The sequence below is a fragment of the Octopus bimaculoides genome, chromosome 9 (assembly GCF_046866305.1).
Source record: "Octopus bimaculoides isolate indiv1 chromosome 9, ASM4686630v1, whole genome shotgun sequence".
NCBI classification, from domain to species: Eukaryota; Metazoa; Mollusca; class Cephalopoda; order Octopoda; family Octopodidae; genus Octopus; species Octopus bimaculoides.
In genome coordinates, this window is record NC_142936.1 from 30,020,359 (window position 1) to 30,048,033 (window position 27,675).

A 27,675-nucleotide genomic window follows, 5' to 3' on the forward strand; every position below is an offset into this window, starting at 1 on the left:
AGGGCATCCAGCTGTAGAAGCTCTGCCAATCAGAGCCTGGTGTAGCCATCTGGTTCACCAGTCCTCAGTCAAATCGTCCAACCCATGCTAGCATGGAAAACGGATGTTAAACGATGATGATGATGATATACATATATATAAATAAAAATATATATATATAAATATATCTATAAATATATAAATATACATATATATATAAATGTAAGTATATATGTATACATATACATATATATATATATATTATTATAAAATCTGGTAATTCGTCATATATTAATTAATATCGATTAATTATCAGGCCAGCACATCTAAAGAATCAAAGAGATTCAGAAATATTATCTGCAATCTCAGGGGATTAAGGTACATTTAAAAAAAATAATGTCGACCACTAACGTGGACAATTAATGCGCTAGAAATAGATCACATCTTGTGTCTATTAAGACCTAAATTGTTCTCAACATGAAATATAGCAGCATACCAAAAACGTGAACGGGCAAGACATTTAAAATCACCTAAAAATCACCTTTTTAGGTGATTTTAAATGTCTTGCCCGTTCACGTTTTTGGTATGCTGCTATATTTCATGTTGAGAACAATTTAGGTCTTAATAGACACAAGATGTGATCTATTTCTAGCGCATTAATTGTCCACGTTAGTGGTTGACGTTATTTTTAAAAAATATATATATATATATATATAGACTAGCAGCTAATCCCCGTTTCACCTGGCTGGTTTGTATGATGTGGCTATGAAACCTGCTCTGAGTAAGCACTCAACTTGTTTGGGCGCACTTACGTTAAAAAAACCATTTTAGAATGACTTTTTTCTGTCAAAACAATATAAATAACTGACCAAAAAAAACAAAAACAACCAGCATTCAACCAAATCAAAAAATAAACCCAAATACTAAGCAAACAAAGATGAACCATCCCAATTCGATTGTGAGCTCACACGCGCACACACATTCACATACCCTTGCTTTTACTGGTCTGTAGTACCTTCTCCTCTTACCCCCACCCCCACCCGGCTCCTTCCCGTGTTCCAGATCCCACTGTCACACCTGCCCCTTCATCACCAACACTACCTCTGTCACGGGTTCCAACCAACACACTCTCCGCATCCTACACAGTTTCTCTTGCACCTCCTCTAACCTAATCTACTGCATCAGATGCAACTTATGTGACAAACTATATGTGGGTCAGACAGGCTGCCAGCTGGCTGACCATTTCACCGAACACCTAAGGGACGTTCGGCGAGGTTCAGACTCCCTCGTTGCCAGTCATTTCCACTTGGCCAACCACTCCCCCTCTAACATCTCCGTTTTTCGCCTCACTCTGCACCACGGATCCACTCCCTCGCGACTCCACCTGGAACAGCGCTATATTTTCAACTTACGAACAACTTTCCCCTTCGGACTCAACACAGTCCCCACTTCTTATGACTGTCTCCTCTACGACGAAGCAACACTTTTCTTCATTTTTTTCATTATTTTATTTTTCCTTATTGTTTTTTTATATTAATCCCTCTTATCCCTTATCCACTTTACCTTATTACAATTATTCACAATTTATTTCATCTATTCCTACATGTACACATACCCACACACATGAAAAAATACACGCACCCATACACACACATGAACGCACACATACCCCCCCCCCCCCACACACACAACACACATGCATGCACTTACACGCTCAGATTCGTCCACACACTTATACAAACGCACACTTGTGCACACACACACACGCACACATATACATGCGCACACACCCATGCACACATAAGCCATATATACCCCCATTCACATATACCTCCCACACACCTGACATATACACCTCCCACACACCTGACATATATACCACCCACACACCTGACAACATGCATGATAAACATACATGCGCGCCCACACACACATAGACGAACGCACACATATATACACACAAACACGCACAGTGATACACACACTCACACACACAGACACATATACACTCATATACGTGCACACGCCTACACACTACATACACACACAGCCACATACATATACACACACACAGAAGTGCATACATGCAATAAAACGCACACATACTTGACACACATCTTTATGCTCATACATACACATACGCACACACACATATACACATGCACACGTACACACATTTACACACACACACACATACCTCTCATACACAACACACACTCACACAAACACGCATACAATTACACACACAAGGGCATAAATGACATGCACATGCACGCATGTACATAAGCAAACGCATGCACACACACATACACACGCATGCACGAAAATTATACACAATATACACATACACACACATACACATACATACGCATACAATATGGACAGATTTTGGAATACCGATGAACTTTTATGTAAATGTATCAACTTAAAGGATAAACATATTACAATGTATATTACAATGGATATTACAATGGACAATACCAAGTGGACTCCCCCTCTTTCTCTCACTTTTACTTTGTGATATAATGCTTGGGATGGCAAATTTGGATTCCTTGGCACTATGCAGTGGCACTCAGTTCTAGTATTTGTGTATTTCTCAGTGCCAAAGTTTGGGACAAGTTCTTCCAGATGTATATTATGGCATATCTTTCTTGCCTACGCTCTAAGGAATAGAGTCTTAATCTCTTGAGTCTTTCCCAGTAGCTTATATGCTGCATAGAGGCTATCTTCTTCGCGTAGCTTCATTAGATTGCCTCAAGTTCTGAGATTAATTTGACAATGGTTGGTGACCATAGCTGAGAGCAATAGTCAAAGGGGCTTAGGACAAGTGTCCTCCAGAGGACCAGCATGGTTTCCTGATCTCTTGTTCTAAAAGCTCTAAGAATTCATCCGGTCATCTGCCTGCATTTCATTGCCAATTTAGCAACATGCACATGGAAGGATGCATCATTACTCATGTTAATGCCCAAGTCTCGCACTGACTGTGCCTCTGAGATTGCATTCCCCCCAGGTCCAGTGTATTTAATGGGTATCGCATTTAGTTCTGCAGGCTGAAACTTTTCAGCATTAAACTGCAAGCTATTCTTTTCAGCCCACTTGTATATTTCATCCAGCTCACATTGCAGGTGCATAGTGTCTTCAGGGTTCTGTATTACCTGTGAAACTTTTGTATCTTCTGCATAACTTGTGATCGTGGCTCTCTGTGTGGCTGAGGGCATGTCTGAGAGGCCCATTATGAACAGTAGTGGTCCCAAAACAGTGCTTTGCGGGACACAGCTCAATATTTGCGTGTCATTGGAGGTGGGCCCCATTGGCTACTACCACCTGACTTCTATCCTTCAGAAAGTCATGACGCCATTCTCCCAATTTTCCAACTATGCCAAGATCACACAGTTTGTGACATATCATTTCATGATCGACTTTATCGAAGGCCTTTTCAAAGTCAAGATATATCAGTTCCACATTTGAGTGGTTGAGCAGCTGTTTCAGCACCCAATCATAGTGTTGTAAGAGTTGAGTTAGGCAGCTTCTTCCTGGTTGGAAACCATGTTGGGAGTCAGTCAGCAAGTCATTTTCCTCAAGGAAGGTGATTAGTTTTCCTCTGATTATTTGTTCCATGATCTTGCTGATGTGCGAGGTCAGTGAAATAGGTCTATAGTTCTTGGCCTCTGCTCTGCTGTGGTGGTCTTGTGTATTGGGGATAGTCCCATCTGTGAGACTGATGTAGCCAGGTCAGCTACTGTGCAATCTTTTGTGCCATGCACAAAAAAGATTGTTGTTCAGCCGCTGCCCTTTCAACAACATGTTGATAAGTCTGGTTTGAAGCACGCACTACATCTGCGTACCTCCGTTTTGGGGCAGGTGGTGCGTAGTCCTTTCCTTTCAGCAGGTGGTTTCTGGCCTGTTTCATGTTTATGTGGCGGGGTCTTTGGTGTGCAAAACGGTAGCTTGCACCTCCCTCTCGATGCCAGTAGGCACCTTTCAAGTAGAATTTGCACATTCATGTGTGCTGTCTCTTTTTATCCTTTTTGTTATATGGGTAGTCAGGTTTGCTTCTTTCTTTGGCTGTTTCATCTTTTGTTTTTGTTTCACCTTTTGTTCCTTTTAGTTGTTCTTTCTTGGCTCTTTCACCTCCACAGTTTTTCACTTTGATGGTGTTAGGGGCACTTGCACTTGAGTTTACTTTCCAGGCAGGTTACTCGCTTGAATTTTCTTCTTTGTTTTTTTTAGTGTCTACCAAGTGTGTGTGTGTGTGGGGGGGGGGGGGGGGGGTGACATCTTTCATCTACATCTGTGCATCCGTCCTCGGCATCTTTGCTGTGTTCATTATCAAAGATGGCATCAAGAGTGCTGATGTAGGATCGTATGAGAGTGTCGGAGCGTGTAAACTCCTGTTTCTTTCGTTCTATCTGTGCTAAAGTTCTTGTGTAACCATTGCTCTTCAGCGTAGCTGTGATTATATTGTTTGGGTTATCTCCTTCAGCACAGTGCCAGGCTCTCAAAAACAATGCCAATTCCATGCTCCTCCAGTTTCTGGACATTTTTATGTATATTTTATTTATTCATTTATTTTTTAAAATTTAATGGGGTGATGGAGGGTAGTGAAGAAATAAAGAAAGTGTGTCTAAACATTTAGAGAGATTGAGAGGCTGATAGAAGAGAGAGAGAGAGAGTGTTTGTGTCTATATATTTAGGAAGATTGAGAGGTTGAGAGAAGACGGTGTGATAGAGAGAAGTGAAGAGACAGAGAGAGAAAGAGAGAGAGGGAGTATGTATTTATAATAGAGGTTGGGAGTCTGAGAGAAGTGAAAAAATAGAGAAGAGAGAGAAAGAGTGTGTCTATATATACATATATACACATACACACATATATATATATACATATATGTATGCATACACATATATATATATATATACTATATTTAGGGAGTTTGAGGGGCTGAGAGAAGGAAGGTGTGATGGAGAAAAGTAAAGAAAAAGAGAAAGAGAGAGTGTGTGTGTCTATGTATTTATAGAGGGGAAATAGAGAGAGAGAAAAAGGGAAAAGAATAGAAGAGAGATTGAGGGTCTGAGAGAAGAATTATGGGATGATGGAGTGAAGTAGAGAAAGAGAGGAGAAGATAGTGAAAAGGGAAATGACGGTGTGATGGAGAATAGAGAGAGAGAGAGTAAAGTTACGCAAACTCTTGAAAAGGATTCGACTTGGATAGGGAAAAATAAATAAAGGAACAAATAAATATATACCTATCTGTAACTACGGAAATTCTCTTAAATCAGGAGTCATGAAAGTTAAACCTCTCTACAATAATCAATAATCTCATAAGTCGGAAGCAAAACATAGAGAAAAGACCTTATGTAAATTTAACCGTCTACTTTCCCCTAATAATAGCCTTTAATAAATGACAGAAAATACACAGAGATACTTATCTAGTTTTTCTGAAGAGACGGGTATTTCCAAGGCAGTGGAAGATTTTGAACTTCTTCTCAAGTGATGGTGATACCATATGCTGCTGAATACGATATATTGTTTACGTTTCATATATTTGTAAAGGCTTTTACTTTTTCTGTTTTCCCCTTCTATATGTTCCAGACGGTTTTTCTTTCAGATAGTGATTTTTTTTCTTTTTCCAATCGAAAATCAGTTATTTTAGAAATTTCGTAAAATCCATGTATTATTATTTGCAATGTTTATACTTCGTACATTCACAAAAGGTTCTTCCTGCTTAATATATTTCACTTATATTTCCTGAAGTGTATTCTTTATCATTCAGGAAGGCATTTAAGGCTTTTATAGGTTTTTTTTTTTGTAATGGAACTTGCAGCTTTTTAGAAATTTCTTGGCGATTTTCTCGGAGCTTAGAAAAACATGTGTTGATCAGAGGCCGCCATATTTGTATGTATATACATAGATATATATGTACACACACACACACACACACACACACACACACACACACACACACACACACACACACATATATATATATATATATATATATATATATATATGCATATATGTACACATGTGTATATGTAATGTGAGATAATAGTTTCAGTTTTAATAGTTTCACTATCTACATGTCACATACATAGTGAAACTATTAACTCACATTACAAGAGAGATCTTATTGTTTCACTTTCGACACCTAATACTGAAACAGTCTAAGAGATTGCTCCAGTCTCACATGAGGTAAGAAGTTGAAAATTTTTGTGGCCCATAACTTTCCCTGGACCCAAAGTAGTGTATATGTAAAATTTGAATGAAATTGGTTGGGTAGTTCTCAAGTTTTCATGATGCACACATTCTCAAGTTTATATATATAGATAACTAAGTGTTGAGCTTTTGTCAATGAAACTAATTTCTTTCCAACTTCCACCTACTTCAAACAGCTGACCAAAAGTAATTCTAACTACCTACATTGATGACATTACTTGAGTAAGAAATTGTAACTCTATGTTATGTGCATTAATGTTATCTGGTAAGCCAACTGTCAACTGTTTTCAAAGTATTTAATTGTGAAAAATGACACATAAATAACTAAATAAAATTCCCCAAACAGAAATAATTTGATTGTAAATAATTTTGGCAGTAATTGAAATACCAGTTACAAGCTGGTAGTAATTTAAAGGAAAAATACACTGGAGTGGTTTTCTACTGCCTAAATGAGGTTCGCAAGATGACCTTAGTATTACAAACCAAGAAAATGTTCTCTAATTTACAGCAGCAAAGTCCCTGCAGTACTTACTTTTAAAGCCATGTAAACATTGTAACTCAAGTGTGTCAGACATGCATAAAATGGTAGTGACTGCCCAATACACAATGAACTTGGCTATATCTGTATATACTTATAAACCACCCAACCACTGCCAACAACAACAATAATTCACTACAGTAGGAGAGTATCTCATTGATATTAATATTTTATTTTTTAATTTTAAAGTGTCAAATAAATTAGGCTGAAGCTGTATGCACTACCATTACCATATAGTTATTGAGTTAGATGTTACATGAGCCATTGACGGTGCCTCAACACAGTCACTTGACTTATTAGAAATATCAAATCTCTCACAAGCACACCCTATCATCTTGAATAACATAGTCCTAGATATACTATTCCTGAAAACAAGATGAGGTAGTCATAGTTGACAGACATTTTATCATTGGCATGCTGAATCAGGATTAACCTAAGTATAAACAACATCCAGATGTGATAAAAGTACAAAATATTAGAACGCTTATTATTTAGATGCTCTATCTGGTATTAAACACATTATATACAGATAGTTTTCTCTATACATTTTAATGAAGGGTGACTACTTACATTTTCTCGGGGAGGTTTTACTGGAGGCTTATCTAATTCTTGTCGAGATACAAGCAACTCCACATCATGACCCATTTTGGTATTACGAAGAATTGTCACAGCTTCTATCTGGCTCTTTCCTGTCATCTCAACACCGTCCACCTGTTATGAATAGTCAATTAAAATTTTTTTTTCTTCAAATACACAAGAAAGACAGAGTTAGCTATTTTAAGAAAAAGGGGTACTTTTCAAAAAACAAAAAGGGTGTTTTGCAAATAACATAAAAAAATCAAAATATAAATAATCCTAATTATTTTTTATAAAATTCAGCATTTTAAATTTAGCACCATTCAAGTGTTGTTGTTACCAGTGCCGCCTGACTGGTTTCCGTGCCAGTGGCATGTAAAAAGCGCCATTTGAGTGTGGTTGTTGCCAGTGCTGCCTGACTAGTTCCTGTGCCGGTGGCACGTAAAAGCACCATTCGAGCGTGGTCAATGCCAGTGGCACGTAAAAAGCGCCCACTACACTCTTGAAGTGGTTGGCATTAGGAAGGGCATCCAGTTGTAGAAACTTTGCCAGATAAGATTGGAGCCTGGTGCAGCCTCCTGGCTTGCCAGTCTTCAGTCAAACCGTCCAACCCATGCCAGCATGGAAAGCAGACATTAAACGATGATGATGATGATGATGATGATGACGATGATTATATATCTGTTAAACAGAAAATGCATATGCTTAGCTATATTTCACATTCTAGGTAGTAACACTAACCTCAACCCTAACTTACCATCCAAGACAATTATATATTTTCTGGTTACTACCAAACAGAAAGCTTTCATCAAGAATACAGGCATTACTAGCATTACAGAATTCTACATTCCTAAAAATCTTACCAAAATGTAAAATTCCCTAACATGAAACACATTTTCTCACTGATTTCTATGTTATAACTAAGATGCTGTTAAATATAAATCAGAAAATGTAAGTAGAGAAGTGAAACAGAAAGAAGTACTGTTTGATTAAAGTCTGGTCAGTTGGATTGATGCATGTACAATGAAGTTAAGGATGGTTGGATAGATGTTGACAAGTACGAAGTACGTTGAGATCAATAAAAAACAAGGTCAGATGAATTGGTGCCTGCATAAATAAGGTAGTGGGGTAGAGGAGGGAACATATGGTAAGGTTAGCTTAAAAAAAAAAATTAAAAAACTGATTTTATTTTTAAAATTAAAATATACAAGTTTCTATACAGGCAGAATTACAAGACATATCCCAAAACTAGTGGTCATATTTTAAAATTTCTGTAAGTGCAAAATTCCAAGATATGCTTGTGCTTTACTGAATTGTTTGTGTCAGCAATAAAGCTTAAGATCCATGTGAAATGCCTTGCAGCCTTTGAAACATATGAAGCAAATTACCTCTAGAAGTCTATCTCCAGTTTTCAGTCGACCATCTTCAATAGCTGCACCTTGAAGGAGAATACTTTTTATGTATATAGGGATTTCACCACCAGTTTGATTATCCCGTGTAGTAATACTAAATCCTAGTCCATTTGAGCCTGTTGAAAATGTACAAAAACTTTCGAAATAGTTTAATAGTTCATAGCTTTTCTGCTTTGCAAAATACTATTTGAATAAACAGCTGAAATTACACTTCAAAGGAATTTTTAAAATCATATTAAACACATTATACAAGGCACAACAGAAAAACCTCTTATATTTTACATGTTCATTGGTGAGGTGCTGGTGAAGTCAAGCAGATGGTAGTGGTTGTCTTCATGTAGCTAATGTTTTACTGTTTTTTTTTCTAGTTATCATGGTTTGAACAGGTGCATACCAAACATTTGTTGTTAAAAGAATGCCTAGCCTGAGGGCTTTTTGCCATACTCTGTACAAGAAAGCTCCATATAAAATTAACATTTTATTACTAATACATCTTAATATTAAAATTAGAAACCAAATGACTAAGTACACAGTGCTAATAAGAAATAGATATAAACAAGTGGATAAAAGTCTTGTGAGATTTTGTGTACAAGGGGGAAGTTGTGTACAGTTGTGGTTGCATATAAATTAGACAGTAATTTCAGTTTCCACTGGATATTATAATTTTTTTTTTGTGTAAATGCTCAAAGGGGTGAGGGGAACATCTCCAATGTCAATACTATCATCAGAACTTTAACATGTAAATGCATACAAAGCTAAATTTTATTTGCCCATTCTGTTGTCTTACAATTTCTTTAAGGAGCTGAAAAGGTATTTGTTTGGGAGTAGTCACATTATTGATTTATATATTATAGGATGTATCAGCTTATATAACACACAAATATTTTTGTAAATTAGATAAATAACAACATATGGTCTAAAAAAGTTAAGTCTTATTTGAAAATTGAATAAAGATAGATGGCTGAAAGAATGCATTAGTCAGATCCATTAGAATTCAAATGATAATAAAAACCTAAATGTAAAATAATCACCTTTCTTTAGTTGTATTAAAAGTTTCTTGCCAATTTTTCGAGTATTTGTGGAAGCACTAAAAGCAGATTTATCTTTCGTTGACAAAGCAGTGGTGGGATGTCTTGCAGGCACTGCAGGTGGTACTTTTTTATTTGGTGAAGATGGATTAGATTCTTCTTCACCGCTTGATGCACTTTTAAAATAAATGTCGTTTTCTTTATCAAAGGCACATTGGCTTGTGTCGTGTGAAGGGGGCATTGAATATTGGTTTTCAGATAATTTTTCATCTGTCTGTTGAGAATTCTCATTTATAGCAGTTTCTGTTTGTTCATCAAAGTCTTCAGAGGAAGGAAACTTTTGTGGTTTTGATTTAGGCAAAGGCTTTTGATTCCGAACTGTTGGCTTTGGAAGCAAAGGAGGTGGTTTTTTGGGTAATGGGGGTGGGATAGATTTTAGCACCTTTAGTTGAATTTCATCAGTCCTCATGGCATCTCGAAAAATATTCTGTGCACTATTAAAACAAAAGTTATGAAGTAAAAAAATTTAACTTGTATAAAAAAATAAAGGAAAATATTTTGTTTTTCAACTTTTTACACAGAAGAACCCAGAATTTATGAATACAGTCTCTAAATTAATATAAGTGTGTAGTTTCTCAGCTTAACATACAATTACTCATAGTATTATAAGAAATATTAGCATAGTATCTATTGACATGGTAAATTTTATAGAAGGTGCAAAATTAGAGAATCATGACTGCATCATATACTTCTATGCAATAATATATAATACAAGTTGTTATTTAGACCTAGGTCAGCTCTGATCAGGTAGACACATGATCAAAGCACAGCAAGCTATGATCACCACCATCTTATTTTAAAATGATTTATCAAGAATCACATTAACCAATATGTCCATCTTTTTTAAGATGGTAAAGTGTGGTTCAAGGGCTATTTAGCTGCCAGTTCTTAAAATGATCACAAAGAGGTCATTCGTAGGCATGTATTAGTTAATATAAAATATATAAACATTATTGGTTGCACATAGACTATGTATCACTGATAACGTTTACATTAGTAGAGCTGCTTTTAATTTGTAATAAAATATATTTTGCGGAAAAAAACAGAGATTAAAAGCCTTTGGTAAAATTTTCCTTTCAGCAACCTTGCTCCATATGTAATTGAGAAAGAAAAGAAAAAAAAGAGTGTCCTCACAAGTGTGCACAAACATTGAACATAGAGGAATATGACAACTCTTCAACCCTCTTTCAAACTAATATAAGCCACATATTGGGTGGGTGGGGGGACGACGACGACAACAAAAATAAATGGATATTATGCAGGAGAAAAAAGATACACAAAACTGGTAACTTGTTTAGTTCGGTCACACACACACACACAAATATACATATATGTACAAACATACACACATACATATACATACAAGTCAAACTCCAGCAAACTCAAATTTTCATAATTTAGTTTTTATTTTTGTATTTTCATAACTTTCAGGTTATTTTCAACAATTATCACAATGAAATGTTATATAACAATTAGGTCTAAGTAAATATCAGGTCCTCCCATAAATAATGTCTGAAATATATATGTAATTTCTAGTAAATTTTGCAGTATTCTAAAATGTCAAATGGTATTGATTGATACTCATATGAAATTGGAAACCTCTAATTTAATATAATTTCTTTTTACAGAATAATCTGACTGAATTAATTACTAATATTAATGAACCTCTCAATGATGGATGTATTGAAGTAGCATTTAAGGCACATAGTGCTTTATGAGTTCATAAATGGAAACAGTGCAGAAGAAGCAATCCAAACTATCCATTCTGCTTATGGAGAAGTGTGCTTGAATGAAAAAAGTTACAGGAAATTGTTTGCAAAGTTCAAAAGTGGTGATTTTCAGCTCAAGGGAGGGGCCATGAATAGGACGCCCTGTTGAATTTGATGATGATCTTCTTTTGTCAGAGATTGAGAGGGATAATACTGTGTCAGTTGAAGAATTGGCAAGCAAGCTCAATTCAAGCTATTCAACTGTTCACTGCCATCTTCAACAACTTGAAAAAATGTTCAAAATCAGAAAATGAATTCCCCATTATTTGACAGAAGCCAACTGAAAATCATGGGTGGCCATCTGCTCATCTCTTCACTCTCGTAACTATATCTCACCATTTTTGGATAGACTAGTGACTGGTGAAAAAAAGTTACCTTCTCGAATCATGCCAACTCACAAGGGCTGGTTTCCTGGTGTATAAATTCCCACCTGGATAGGATGGTGGGGAACAATGGATTTTTTATGAAAATGTTAGATGACACAGGCATGGTTTAGTTGTGGAGAACAGGTTAAACCACAACCCAAAAAGGACTTCCATGCAAAAAAAGTTCTTCTTTCTGTTTGGTAGGATTGCCTTGCAGTCATCCACTTTGAGCTGCTATCAACTAATGCAACACTTACTGCTCACACTTATTACCAACAATGAGAGTGTTTGGATGTTGCTTCGAAGAAAAAAGGTCTTCTTTGGCGAATCGTAAGGGAGTGGAGTTTCATTGTGATAATGCAAGGTCTCACAGTGCAAAGATTACATCAGAAAAAAATTGAAGAACTTGACTGGAAAAAAATCCCTCACCTGCCTAATTCTCTAGACCTTGCTCCTTCTGATTATCATTTGTTTTGAAGCTTACAGAATCATTTAGATGGATTAGTTCTCAAAAGCCCTAAAGAGGTCAAAACTGACCTCTCTTCTTTCTCATCAAAACCAAAAGAATTTTTCACCAATGGAATTAAAAAAACTGATGATTAGATGGAAGGATGTCATTAATAATGATGGAATTATATACAGAATTAAATTTTAATAAAATGTAAAATTAGATCACTTCTTTCTTTATCCAAAATTCGAACATTACTTATGGGATGACCTAATATTTATGTAGCAACTATAAGTGAATAAATAGAAAGGATATTGTATTTTATCAATACCAAGCAACAGTGGCATTGTCGAATAATTAAAGGGGGATGACATTACAGTATTATATAATTTTTTTATAATTAATGTTGTTATCAAAACAAACCAAATTTTAATCAACATTACTGTCCATTCAGAACTACTATGAATTTCACAATGAAATTGTTTTCTTTTGCTCTTGAACTAAACTGAGTTCATAAAATAGAAATAGCAAGAATTTTTTATTGCTGCATATATGGAATATGAGGGGGTACCTGAAAGTAACCAGAAATGTTCTCTGTGTGACAAGCCCATTGTAGTTTGGGCTTCCGCTACTAGAAGCCACTTGATACAACCCTCAGGGATCAGTCTGCTAACCAGCATTGTTGGGTGAAGTTGTACTGCCATGTGGTGCATTTTGTTTTATAGTTTTCCTCCTCTGTTCGTCAGTTTTTGTGATGGTTGAAACGGAGGAACAGTGTGCTTCTGTGACATTCTGTTTTCTGCTGGGGAAAACAGTGGCTGAAGTAGTTGTCATGCTTCAAACAACTTACAAGGATGCTGCCATGAGCAAAACACAAGTTTGCAAGTGATTTTCACACTTTAGGAATGGTCACTTGAAGACCAACCTCATTCAAAGCAACCATCAACTTCCAGAATGAATGAAAACATGAAAATCCATGAACTGATCTTGGAGGACTGTCACTGAACAATTGACGAACTTCTTGATATGATTGTTGTGTCCTGGATATGATTGTTGCTCATGGAAGATCAAAAGCAGTCATGACTGAATGCATGTCATGAACTAAAAGAACATTTGGGAAGTTGACCCGAACCTTTTTTCAAAGGTCATCACTGGTGACGAAAGTTGGTGCTACAGAATTTGCAGATGTGGAAGAAGTGAAGAAAAAATGATGGAGACATTTAAAGGTATCACTTCGCAAGAGTTCCAGCACTGCTTCGAACAGTGGAAAACACATTTGGACCAATGCATTGCTTCAAATGGAGAATACTTTGAAGGCAATAAACGTGTAAACATGTAAAACTAAGTGAATAAAATAACATTACAAAATTCCAGTTTCTTTTGGGTGCCTCTTCGAATGTATACATCATCGTCATTATCATCATTTAATATCTGTTTTCCAAGCTGGCATGAGTTGGACAGTTCAATAGGATCTGATGAACTGGAGAACTATATCATGCTCTAATGTCTTCTTTGGCATGGTTTCTCAGTATGCCTTCCCTGATGCTCCTTACAGACTGTATGGGGTGCTTTTTTCATGGCACCAGTATTAGGGCGGTTGCCATGCCACTTTCATGACTAAAGAGTCCTTTAGACTAAGTGGGCATACAGTAGAGAGGCTGACAGTTTTATACTAGGTATTGAGAGGTTAAAGCATGAAGAAAAGGACAGGAGAAACATGGCAATTCACATTATATAAAAGTGAATGTGAATATCTAGAGTAGAGATGGAAAGAGAGAGAAATCTGGTGATAATGAAATATCTATTCATCTTATACCCATGGTACAAGGTGAATAGAAGAGAGAGTGGGAACAGAAAATTGGGAAGGGTGAATGGAGAGAGGTTGCAACGGTATATGGGGAGAGTAAGGAATGATTAGAGATGGGGTGGGAAGGTGAATGTAATGAATGGGGGACCACATACTGCTAATCATCTCTCTCTTTTATCCTCTCCTCCATGAGGTTCGGCATACTGAGATGCTGAACCTCAGGGAGCATTTGACAAAAGACCACTTCATCTCTCTCTTCCACAAGCTCCATCCAAATTTAGCAAATGGTACTTCTTTATGCAGCTGTTATCATCCACAAGCATCACATATTTATATCACTGCAATCTTCCCTCTTGCACACTAAATATAGTTCCTCTTATGCCAGTTTCTCTCAACATATTTGCACTTTGTCATTCTTGCAAACTGGCATTGCACATCCAGCAGAGCATGATTTTAATTTCTCTGTTTTAGCAAATCCAATGCTACCAGGACCAACATCTCACTATCACATAGTATTGCAATGTGATAGTGCCTTTCACTTTCAGAGGGAAACTTTTTGTTACCAACAGAAATATTAACTCTCTGAACTTTCTTCAACCTTCCCTTATTCTATCTCACTGCTACACTTTCAAAACATCCTTCCTTGCTAATTAGGTCACCAAAGTAATAGAAGCAATCTACCAACTCTAGGGATCCTTAACCCTACTTCATGTGTGCTCTAAGTGTTTATTGTTCCTGTGCATCTGGTACATATGAAGTCTACTTTTTTATGTTATCTGCCCATAATACCATTGCATCTCTTGTATGTTTGCATTAAGTACATCATATGGGATTTCTATCAACTCCTTTTCTACAGATTGAGCAACACCATTTCCTTGATGGAAGTAGTGCCCCTGTCTGTTTTCTTAATTACTAAAACTATAATCTTTGATACATTAACTTTGAAGCCCTTTGATTCCAGGTTTTGCTTCCACAGCTGGAATTTCTTTCCTAATTTTACAACTGCAGCTATAAGAAGATCAGCATATAAGAATTTCCATGGACATCCAATTTTATACTTCTCTGTTAAAGCCTGGAGGACTATGATAAATAGCAGGGGGCTGAGAACCAAGCTCTGGTGAATTCATACCTGCACATTTAATTTGTTGCTGTACTATGACTAACTCTCACCTTACTGACAGTACCCCTCTACATGGCTTGTAAGGCTTTCACAAGCCATTTATCTACTCCTAGTTTCCTCAGTGACTATTGGACCACAGAGTAAGGGTCTCTATCAAAGGCTTTCTAGAAGATACTGAATACTAAGTACAGTATTTTAGCTAAATACATTTCCTGCAGATACCTCATTAGGAAGACAGTATCAGTCATACTTTTCCAGACACAAATCTGAACTTATTAATTCTTTCCTTAATTGAGCTATAACTCTTTCTGTAACTTTCATGACCTGGTCCAGCAGTATGATACCTCTCTCTTTAAGGCATCTCTTATACCCTTGTAACAGTTGACTATGATGCCGCTCAGTTAGTCACTGGGTATGACACCTTCCTGTACAATCTGATTGAATATACAAGCAACTAGATTGTATGGTCAACCAATTGCCAAATATTTTAAGCCTTTCAGCAGTAATTCCTGATGGTCCATGAGCTTTTCCTGACTTAATATTCTTAAATGTTTAATCTATCATACTGCTGTCTATAAGAATGACTAGTCCACATTAGGAAGACCTTTTTCTCTCATGCATCTTTCATGTTTAACAGCACTTCAACACCTCTTTCTTTTCAGAATTACTAAGTGCAAGTGTAGCATTATCCATCCACACACTCCTTTCCTACAATGTTTCTATTGTCTCTAATACACAGACTTGTAATCTGGAACACCTCAAACTTCTGGCTATGTTTCAGAACATTAGCAATCCTCTTATTTTCACCTTCTTCCCTTGCTAAATAAATTTCTTGCTGAGCTTTCTTCTAGCTACTTAGTTAATGCCCTGCTACTTCATTTTTCCAAACTTTCCAAGCCTGTCTCCTTACTTTTATGATTCTGTGTGCTTCACTGTTCCATCACTATTTCACTCTTGATCTAGTTGAAACCTTGCACCAGTCACACATTTGTTCTATAGCCCTAAGTAGGTTGTCTTGTAGGAACTTCCAGGTGTCTTTTATGCTATATGCCTGTAAGACACCTACAATGGTTTGTTCTGCTTTCATATATATATATATATATATTTATATAGATAGGGTGATAAATTGAATTCAAATTAAAACCAAGTGGCCTAGCATATAAAAAAATCTGAAATATATATATATATATATATATATATACACACACACACACACACATATATTATCTGTAATGTATAGTATTAAATATCCATCATGGCTGATCTTTAAGTGACTCACGCGCATATATTTTGGGATGGTCATCTTTTTTTTTTTTACTTGACAAATAAACACGCACACTATATATTTGTCCTTTGTTCTTATTTTATCATATGTCCATTGTCTTGAAATCTTTTGTCACACATCTGTGACCTCTTATGCTACTCTTCCATCCATGTGTATCCTCCTGTTCTGTTTAGTCCCTTCTGTATTTCTATGACGTGTATCCTTATCTGTGCATGTATTTGCATCTGTATCTGTGTGTGTGCATGCGTGTGCACATGTCTATGTGTTTTGTATGTGTATTTGTGTGTGTGTTTATATGGGTTTGCTTACTATATTGTTTGTATCCATGCCCTTTATATAGTTGTTGTTACCATTATTGTTGTTGTTCTAAGTGGTACCAATACTTGATATGTTGATCCACCCCTCACTTACATTTTCTCTTCTGTTATTGCTGCTGCTGTTCTTGACCTTATTTTGATTCGTTCTTGTATCTTTCTGTGTTTGTGTGTTCGTTCATGTTGTTGCCATCATGGTTGTTGTTGTTTGTGTTGTTGCAGCCATTTGTGAAGTTACTGTATGTGAGTTTGCGTGTGTATATGGGTCTGCTTACTATATTGTTTGTATCTGTACCATTTATATAGCTTTTTTTGTTTACTTATTTATCTTTATCTCTATTTCTTATATTTCATCATAAGTATGTGCATGCTTGTCTTTTGTGTGTTTATCATACTGTTTGTATGTTTTTTGTTTGTTTTTCCCTTCTGTCTTTAGTAGTTGTATTGCATGGTGTGATGGTGGTGGGTGTTATTGTTCTATTTGTGTTTTCTGTTGAGGCTTGGTGTGTCTGTTACTATGTGTGTGGTCTCTGTAATCTGTCTGAGTGGCATGTCTGTTCTTATGTGTGTGTGATCTTATATATATATGTGTATGTGTGTGTGTATGTGGCAAACATATGCATGTATGTGCATGTCTTCTTACACACACACACACACACACACACATACATGCATGTGTTTGCCATCATCCATGGAAACTAACTCTAATAGTATACTGTTCATGTTCTAAGGACTCAGGGAAATATCTTGCTTGGGAACAAGTGAGGGTTGGCAACAGGAAGGCATTCAATTGTAGAAAATCTGCATCAATGAATTTCATCTGATCCATGCAAGCAGACACTAACACACACAATTGCATTTAAACACATACAATAAATATACAAATTTATTTACTTGTCAAAAGAGATTCCCATGAGATTAACTCCATTAATCTCAACAATGCGATCATCTGGCTTAAGCCTTCCATCACAACTGATTTTACTGCCAGGTTCAATACTTTGCACAAGAAGACCAGTTTCCCTGGAAACCAACAAAATAAGACTTATGTATGTGTGTGAAAAAAAATAAAACAAATGAATGAACATAGTTTTTTAAATAGGGTTCCCAGATCATGTATGAAAACCACATGACTTCTTAATTCTTTATATTATAATGCTTTAGAGCTTCATCATATTCCTCTTTAATAATGGAAAAGGTATGTTTTCTTTATTCCTTTAGAACTTCCAATTGCTTCTCTGGTGTGTTATTTTAAAGCTTACCTTGATTTTTGTTTATGCAGTTTATTGGGATAGTATTTCAACAGAAAAGTTTACCAGTCTTTGTTTTCTCTTATCTGTTAATAAGACTATGGGCAAAGTCAATCTTAAAACAATGACAACATTTGTAGTCTTTTAATGTAATCTTAGATTGTCAGATTAACAAAATTGGTTGGTAACAGAGTTATCTAACAGTCTTGGGGTTTCAAATGCTCATTGTCTTTCTTGCTTTGACTAAGCCACTAAAAAGCAAAAAAAATCAGCTTTAACTATTTATGGTGAACAATTGAGAAATATCCTGAAAGATGCAAATCTTACTAATAAAGTTTAACCCTTTCGTTAATATATTTCTGACCAAAATACACCCCTCATGAGTTTCAATTAAATTCTAAAATAATCATGAATTTAGACTAATCTCATTAAACACCTGTAACTTTTTTATTTATCAACATATTAATGTGATATTTGGAACATAATTAAAGAAAGGGTTCTTAATCAATTCTATTGCATAATTTTTGTCTCTGGGGTACTGCTAGTGTCTCTCACATGTAAATATTGGTTCAGCTTCACAAATCGTACTCGTTCATAATACTGGAAATATAGTCATCGCCAAAAGGTTCCTGATCGCTCTAGTAATTTGTTATTCTGGGAAACTGTCTAATACCCATAATAATATTTATGGCAAAAAATGCCCGTATTTCATCTACAGTTGCAGGAAACTACAAGCTATCTTTTTTTCTGGCTTGTTTACATTCTGCGTAACGGTTTGTTTCCGCAGTAATCATTTCAAACAAGCATGAAAAAGGAGTCTTAAGGTTTCACTTCCTGAGAAAGACTATGGGTAGACCCTGTTTCCTCAGAAAAATTGTTAATAAAAATATTTAAAAAATCTTTTTCTGGTGTAAAATCATCCTTGCTGTTGCCGTCGCTGCTTTCAGAGTTGCTGCTTTCAGAGTTGCTGCTTTCAGTTTCGGATACAGAAATATCCGATTCATTATTGTTCACCACGTGCTTTTGTAGCTCATTCATTCTTTTCTTCGATATCTCCATATCTTCTGTTGAAAAACCTTCAAATTCGGAATCACTGCTTGATAGCATGAAAGTCTTCTCCATCTTCAAAGTTGAAAAAATTTAACGCCGCAAAAAATGTGGAAAAAAAATCTTCCAAAATTCACTGAGTTCAAATATCATACCCAAACAATGTCGGAGACAATAACTCAACTGTTTGCAAAGTGAAATCAGGTGTTTTAACGAATGTACTAACGAGATTTGGATTCAAATATACATTTAAATAACAATGGGTACGCTCGGCCGGCTAGTCTTATGAACCAAAAAAATTTTCGGCTGGCTACAGCTGGGTTAGTAACAAAAGGGTTAAAGCTTTCATGTGGTAAAAGTGGATAGCACAAGCACTTATAACATTTTAGAGAATGGAGAAAATCAGTTATATTATCTGGCTGGTCAAGTCTAAGGTCACCTACTAGATATTTCATTGACTAAAACTCACTGCTGCTATAAAAGAATCCTTTATAAAATACATACTACAGAATACATTCTATATTATAAAATATTTAAAATAAAGGAAGACGAAGGACATGAAAATTTATATCTATATAATGTAATCGTATTATATCTAGCTTCTGGAATCAAGGAAATGGCAACATAGTTCAGAAATCAGGGGTGGCTTAGGATAGTTCATTGTGGCTGTAAGGGTGGTGTTATCTTCCTTCAGTGCGAACCTGAACTGTAACATTTAGTAAGAACCCTAAAATCTGGTAATGTTTAACAATAAATGTTATTAACCTTACACTACTAATTTACATAAACATCTCTCAACTTAAAATAGCGAAAGAAGAATTAAAAACTAGAAGTTAGTTAAAGAGTATGTGCAGAGTGTAAGTAGCAATAATAGTGTTAGAAGAAGCAGAGGAACCAAACACTGACAGTTTCTAGTCAGAAGGAATTCTTCTAAATGTATTTTGAGAACAGAGTTTGTCTCCATAACATATTTGGAACATTAACTGTTGCCAAGAACTGAAATATTTCTTAGTTCTGAAAAGAAGGCAAATCATTGATGCAGCTTTAGTAATGTTGAAAGACTGCTAAGGATATAATAGTCAACACTATTTTAAGTTTATAAAATTTGGTAGTGTGAAGTAGCTCTTTTTCCAAGAAATAAGTAACATTTGTGCTTTAAAATTGTTAAGCATTATTAGATTTTGGAGTCCCTATTGAATAATACAGTTTAGGTTCTCACTGATGAAATAGGTCAATGTCAAGCAATACTAATATTATGTTATATATAATGTTATATACTGAACTTGAAGAAAAAGGTGAGCAGTTTGTTTGATCATCTGTATAAGAGTGAAATGAGTTAAAGGCAACTGAAAAAAGGGTAACTGATAATGAGCATAGTCACAAAGTTAAAATATTCCTGTGGACTAAAATGAATGAATATATATATTTTTCAAATTGAGTTAACTAGATCATGCATGGAATGCAGCAATATTCTTCATATTTTAGTACTGAGAATGAAATGGCAATATTCTTTTCTACTCTAGGCACAAGGCCCGAAATATTTGGGGAGGGGAACAGCTGATTAGATCAACCCTAGTATGCAACTGGTACTTAATTTATTGACCCCGAAAGGATGAAAGGCAAAGTTGACCTAGGTGGAATTTGAACTCAGAACATAAAGACATGACGAAATACTGATAAGCATTTCGTCCGGTGTGCTAACATTTCTGCCAGCTCGCCGCCTTAAAAAGATTCAGATGCAGGACTTCAATTTTTAGCATAATTCATAGTAAGGAGCTTTAGTCTCAGTCAAAAGATTTGCATACCACACTTTGTCAAATGCTTTACTAATATCAACTAAAATTGCTCACATTCATTATGGTCTTCAAATACCTGAGACTATTGGTGTGTCACACAGGAGAAAAGAATACAAGTGAATTATTCTGATGCTGGAGATAAGAGTGATATATCAATAATTAGCATACATCCAAGATGTTCCAAGAGAGGAAGTAGCTGAACGGATTAAAATATTGGTTCAGTAGCAGAAAACTGATAAAAATGTTATACAGCTTTAGCAAAGATTACACTGTTTAATCATTAGACTAAATATAGAATTTTCATTCTTTTATTCTAAGAGACATACAACTATGTGATGTTATACTTAAAACAAGTTCAATGTACTTACTTTTCATCCTCATCATAATCTGGTAGGACATGAATCCCAAGAGGCTCACCATCATTTTTCAAAGTTACAATAATTTCAAGTTCTCTGTAATGATTTATATTTGAGCAAATGAAAACTAATCATTTCTAGTTAACATTTAGTTTAAAACATAAAAACAAATTCAATTACTGGGTCATCTCATAAATAATGCAATTTTTTTAATACTTTTATTTTTCAAAATTAAGATAAACAAAATTCTTTTTTAATCTAAACTATACTCTCCATCATTTTCTACAAGGCTTTCCCATCTATCTAATAGACTTGCAAGGCCCCTCTTCCAAAATTCACTTATCCGTGACAAAAAATACTCCTTCAGTACTGTTCTGACCTTACTCTTTTTACTCTTTTAATTGTTTCAGTCATTTGACTGCGGCCATGCTGGGGCACCGCCTTTAGTCAAGCAAATTGACCCCAGGACTTATTTTTGTAAGCCTAGTACTTATTCTATCGGTCTCTTTTGCCGAACCGCTAAGTTACAGGGACGTAAACACACCAGCATTGGTTGTCAAGCGAAGATGGGGAGACAAACACAGACACACACACATATACACACATACATACATATATATATACACGACGGGCTTCTTTCAGTTTCCGTCTACCAAATCCACTCACAAGGTTTTGGTCTGCCTGAGGCTATAGTAGAAGACACTTGCCCAAGGTGCCACGCAGTGGGACTGAACCCAGAACCATGTGGTTGGTAAGCAAGCTACTTACCACACAACCACTTCTGCGCCTTGTCTACAAAATTTATATTTTTTCCGTCCAAATGATTTTGAAGACTGCAGAATAAATTATAACCAAATGGGGCAATGTCTGGCGATTATGGTGGGTGGAGCATTGTTTGCTATTCAAACTGCTCCAGCCTTTGGAATGTCATGCTCACTGTATGTGGCCAAATAATGTTCTGATGGAATAACACCTTTCGTCTTGAAACCAAAGATGGTTGTTTTTCTTCAAGTGCTGACTTAAGCCGCCCAAGCTGCTTGCAGTAGATCTCCTTTGTTATTGCTTGGTTTGGGTTTAAAAGTTCGAAGTGGACTAAATCTTTCATATCCTACCAAAAAGATAACAACACCATATGTGGGAGAAGACCTTCTTTAGCCTGGGGTGCCAGTGTTTCTCCTTTTCCTACCCATTGTCTTTGGCACTTGACATTTTTCTAGAGAACTTCTTGTCACCAGTCACTAATTCCATCCAAAAAAGGTTCATTTGTGAGACGTGACAGCAAAGAACAGCACACATTCACTTCCTGCACTTGATTAGACATGGAAAGTTTGTGAGGAACCCAATGACCCAATTTACTGACTTTTCCGATGGCATGCAGGTGTCAATGAATGGCTGAATGACCAAATCCAAGCTTCTCTGCTAGTTCCTCAACAGTTATGATGGGATTTGGTTCCACCAGGGTTTGCAGGATGTCCTTGTTGAGCTCTACAGATCTTCCAGGATGTGGCTTGTCTTCTAGGCTGTAGTTTCCGGCTCGGGATTTCTGGAACCACTGTTGACACTGGCTTACACTTATTGTCTGTTCCCATATACTCCATTAATACTCCTTACACTTTCTGTTGCATTGTTGCCTTTATTGAATTCACAATGCAAAGTGTTGAATATGCTCCTTTGTTACTTCCATTATAGCATTGAAAAAATAACTGCTAAAATTCAACTTCACTCTTCAAAACTTGCACTAAGAATAAGGGCAAGGTAAAATTACTACCTGCTTTTATAGCAAGTTGATGCAGGTAGTTTATCCTGTCCCCCTCCAACTTTTAGCTCATGCAATTGAAAAAACCGCATTACTTATGGGATGACCCAATATTTAAGCTGTGATACCAATTGATTCAATTTCAGAATTCTCCAATGGTTGTTGGCACTCCGTCACTTACGACGTTGAGGGTTCCAGTTGATCCGATCAATGGAACAGCCTGCTCATGAAATTAACGTGCAAGTGGCTGAGCACTCCACAGACACGTGTACCCTTAATGTAGTTCTTGGGGATATTCAGCGTGACACAGTGTGACAAGGCTGACCCTTTGAATTACAGGTACAACAGAAACAGGGAGTAAAAGTGAGAGAAAGTTGTGGTGAAAGAGTACAGCAGGGTTTGCCACCATCCCCTGTCGGAGTCTCGTGGAGCTTTAGGTGTTTTCGCTCAATAAACACTCTCAACGCCCGGTCTGGGAATCGAAACCGCGATCCTATGACTGCGAGTTCGCTGCCCTAACCACTGGGCCATTGCGCCTCCACTCTCCAATGGATATAAGCAATAAAATTTTCCAAATCTTAAAACTTATAAAGGTTATTTAAAAATTCCTTCTTAATGGAGAGCAACTGAGATGTAAGTGGTAAACAATATTGGACAGTTTTATACAGATATATTTTATAACTCATAAAAAACAATAATAGTAATAGGCTTGTTATTTGCTGAACCATGCTCATAATAGACGCTTCGGGTGTTTTTACAATAGAAGATTTGAACCTACAAGCACATTGTCAAATAATCAGTCAAAGCATATGAGGTAATGTAATGACTGGCTTTACACCAATCTGTCATAGTATATACAGATACAGAGGCCAGGGCCACTAGTAGCTGCCATATTTTGGGGCAGATGCACACAAGGTTTTGAGTGCAGATTTCCATGTTCCCACACACTGTTACTGTAGTCATTGACTCTATGTTAGCCTCACCTATCCATTTGGCAGCTTGTTTTTATCTTGCTGGGTTTCTAATGACACCACTCACCTAGACAGCCTGGTAAGGGTGCTGATCTAGTCATTGATGACCCAACCATATAATAGATTCTGCTGGATTACATGCTACCAGTAGCACTGAGAGTAACCTGGCTGTTGCATCCTCAAATAAAACAATGAATTCTTTCTATAACCAGCTAAAATCTCTTATTGACAGAATCCTTTGACAGAACATACTTATCATTGCCAGTGACTGGTATGCCAAAGCAGGAAAGCATGATAATATCTATTCTAAGTAATTTCAGTTAGTAGCTAAAGCTACAATAGTGAACATCTCAATATCACTCATACAAATTGTTGAGTTGTTCCCAATAAAATATTACAACAGCTTTCTTTCTGCCTATGTGTCCCAGCCTTCACACAAACTCCACAGCTGCCTATAAAACTGGTGTGACATTCATTTATAAACCTAGTTCCATATGCATCAGACACTCATATATATTATTAATACTCTTCTATGATTGTAAAATGTGGAGCCACAGGATTGTAGAGATATGCCACATGTTTGATTAGTAGTGCTTGAGATATTCTTAATGTAGATGTTGGCAGATACAAAAATGCTAAGATGGAAAGAGAGCACATGTGGTTCTAACTACAATGAAGGTGTATGAGACCCAATTAGTTTAAAACCATGGCCTGCATCAAATCTGAACGTTCACTCTAGGTTTATAATGCAAAATTTATTTTAAACCTAGAAATATTTTCTAATATAGAATTAATTTAAGTGTTCTAAAGGATTTAAGCTTACCTTTTACTTCTCATTTTCTTAAACTGGACATTTAATGGCTTTCATTATGATATACTATCTGTTAAATATTACATATTAGATATTGGCTTGCAATCCCCATAGAAATGCCATGGTTATTTTGAAAACTCTAAGATAGTAGGAAGTTTATAGAAAACTATGGAATATACAATTTCTTTTAAAATTGTGTTTTGAAGAAGTCCACATAGGTAGTATTGAATGTGCAGTCTTATGAGACAATTCTCTAAAAGTTATATTCTTTGTTATACACTTGTCATTCCTACCATGAATGCTGTTATATATTTTTAAGTTTATGACAAGAAGTTAATCTTAAATATGGAAAAAAATTGAAAACAATCTATATATAATATTATTCTGCTACTGTACAACTACATCGGTAATGCTTTATTAAATTTTCATATGCTGAATTACCATCTTATTTTCATATCAAAGGAAAGTTAATATGATTTTATGTTCAAAAAGTTCACTTTGTAACCATGTAGTTCTGGGTTTAGCCCCTTTAAGTAACACCTTGCATAAAAGTCTTCTATTATAACCCAAAGCTGATTAATACTTTGAGTGAAATTTGGTAGACACAGTATGTAAGCCCATTGTTTGTATGTGTGTTCATTCTTACACACACACTTGCATGATTGAGAGAACAAACAAAATATGTAGCATTTAACACATTTTGTAGGAGTTACATATATTTTTAATAACTGTTTCATGGGTGTGTAGGACATGTCCACCTCATCACTTGTTAAAGGCAGAGTGAGGGATTCTTTAGTGAGAAATTCAAGATGGTTTTTAAGTATTAAGCTCGTTGGTCATCTCAGGTCATTCTGAAAATGACACTAGCTGTTTTCTTTAGTTTTAGGTCGATGTGTTCAGATGTTAGGACAAGATGTTGTTAAGCTGCTAGCACCACTTTGAGAGCAGGCTGCAACCATAATTGTAACCAAACACCATCAAATTTGGTTACTCTCACATACGCAAATGTGTTAATACACCACTAGACAACAACTGAGCTACTGACTTGTACCAACATCCCATCCTACCATGTGTGACACCCAGTGCAAGAAGCTGATGTCACTGAATACACTATGTTGCACCCTTCTGCCAATGTGATGCCAGCAACCTGCTAAAATCCTCTCAGAACACATGGACCTAAAAATAAAAACAGTTAGTGTCACTTTCATAGCATTAATACCATGTGACCTCAGCTGATCATATACATATATGAGAGGCTTCTGCAGAGTTTCCTACTAAATTCACTCATAAAGCATTTAGGTATTTGCAAGCCTGGGCCTATTTTAAAAAGCACTTACCCAAGGTGTCATGTAGTGGGACTAAACCCCAAATCACATGGTTGTGAAATGAACTTCTTGCTCACCCAGCCATGTCTGTGCCTATACCCATAAGACAAAAGAAAATCACACACATTTCTGTGTAAAATAATTGAACTAGTTAATTGCATATATAGTACTTACTTTTCAGCTACATTATTATTTTTATATTTTTCAGTGATAGCAACAGTATCTTTACTTCCAGTTTGAGCCTGAAAGAAAAAGATTGTAAAAAATAAATTGAAGACTAAGAAAATTGCTGAAGTATAGCTTCGAAATGAAATCATAATTCACAAAATATAGTTAAATAAAAAAACAACAAACAAAGACATCATTTTTCCCTCATCAAGACTAAATAAAGATATAAGTTTGTGTACTTGTGCATTTATTAAGGCTGTACAAAAGAATCTGGAAAAGCAGGAATCTAAGAAAAAGAAAATCAGCTTGTACAGAACTGCTGTATTAACCACTATCATGTACATTTGTATACATGCATACATTAATATATATATATATATATATATATATATATATATATGTATATCTATAAAGCTGAGTTTGTGAGTGTGTGTGTGTGTGTGTGTTGCATCAATAGAAATCCACATTTTCCACTTTTTCGTAAAATTTTTTACATGAATGGAATTTTCTCGATGTCAACTTTCCAGTGCAGTAATTAGATTTTTAAAATTCCGTTTACTTTGTGTGATTTAAGGGAGATTTGGCTGTTGTTTCTAGCAACTTCTATATTCCTTCCCTTCTACCTGGAACGGTGTTCTTACACATGTGCTCAACATATAATATAGAGAGTAAGAGTAAAAGAGGGAGAGAGAGAGAGAGAGAGAAAGTGATACATACAAAGTCATAGATTAAACTTTCCTCTCAGTATTCTTTACCTATTTTTCATAACATTGTTACGTAAAAACACACACAACCACACATACGTGATCTGTGACAACAACATACAAATTGCTCTCGTTCTCTATTAATTTCTCCCCTCTTCCTCTCTCAAACGCATACACGTGCAATCATTCACAAAAATATAACTCATGTTCGTCAATGTGGCATAACTACAGAGTTGTACCCCACTGAATTTGGAAGGTCATAACTTTCAGAAAAATGAATATTTTTTAATGAAATTTTCTATGCATATATTATTTATTATGTAGATTCCGAATATACAAACATTTTCGGTGAAAGTGTTTTGGGAGAAGGGTGGAGGTCAATTTTCGGAAATTCCACTTAAATTCCTCTTAACTTCCAGGAAAATTAATATTTTTTCGTGAAATTTTCTACAAATATACCTTGATGTATGTATATTTCAAGCATGTAGGAATTTTGAAGGAAACAACTGCAGGTTATTTTTGAGAAGTGTTCCCCACTCGGTGGTGTTTCAGAGCAAGTTGTCCATATTTGTTTCATTT

The 27,675-nt window shown here is 35.9% G+C and overlaps 1 protein-coding gene across 42 annotated transcripts in view; it reads right to left on the minus strand.

The window, feature by feature from the left end:
• Window positions 1–27,675, minus strand: part of LOC106873313 (partitioning defective 3 homolog) — a 220,470-nt gene that overhangs the window by 54,032 nt on the left and 138,763 nt on the right. For all 42 annotated transcript variants that reach the window (XM_089358161.1, XM_089358150.1, XM_089358156.1 and 39 more), the window contains 6 exons: window positions 26,399–26,466; window positions 21,374–21,457; window positions 17,810–17,935; window positions 9,751–10,241; window positions 8,696–8,835; window positions 7,302–7,442 (listed from right to left, as the gene is read on the minus strand). In XM_089358161.1, the coding sequence (XP_089214287.1) occupies window positions 7,302–7,442; window positions 8,696–8,835; window positions 9,751–10,241; window positions 17,810–17,935; window positions 21,374–21,457; window positions 26,399–26,466 (1,050 nt within the window). The remainder of the gene's footprint in view (window positions 1–7,301; window positions 7,443–8,695; window positions 8,836–9,750; window positions 10,242–17,809; window positions 17,936–21,373; window positions 21,458–26,398; window positions 26,467–27,675) is intronic.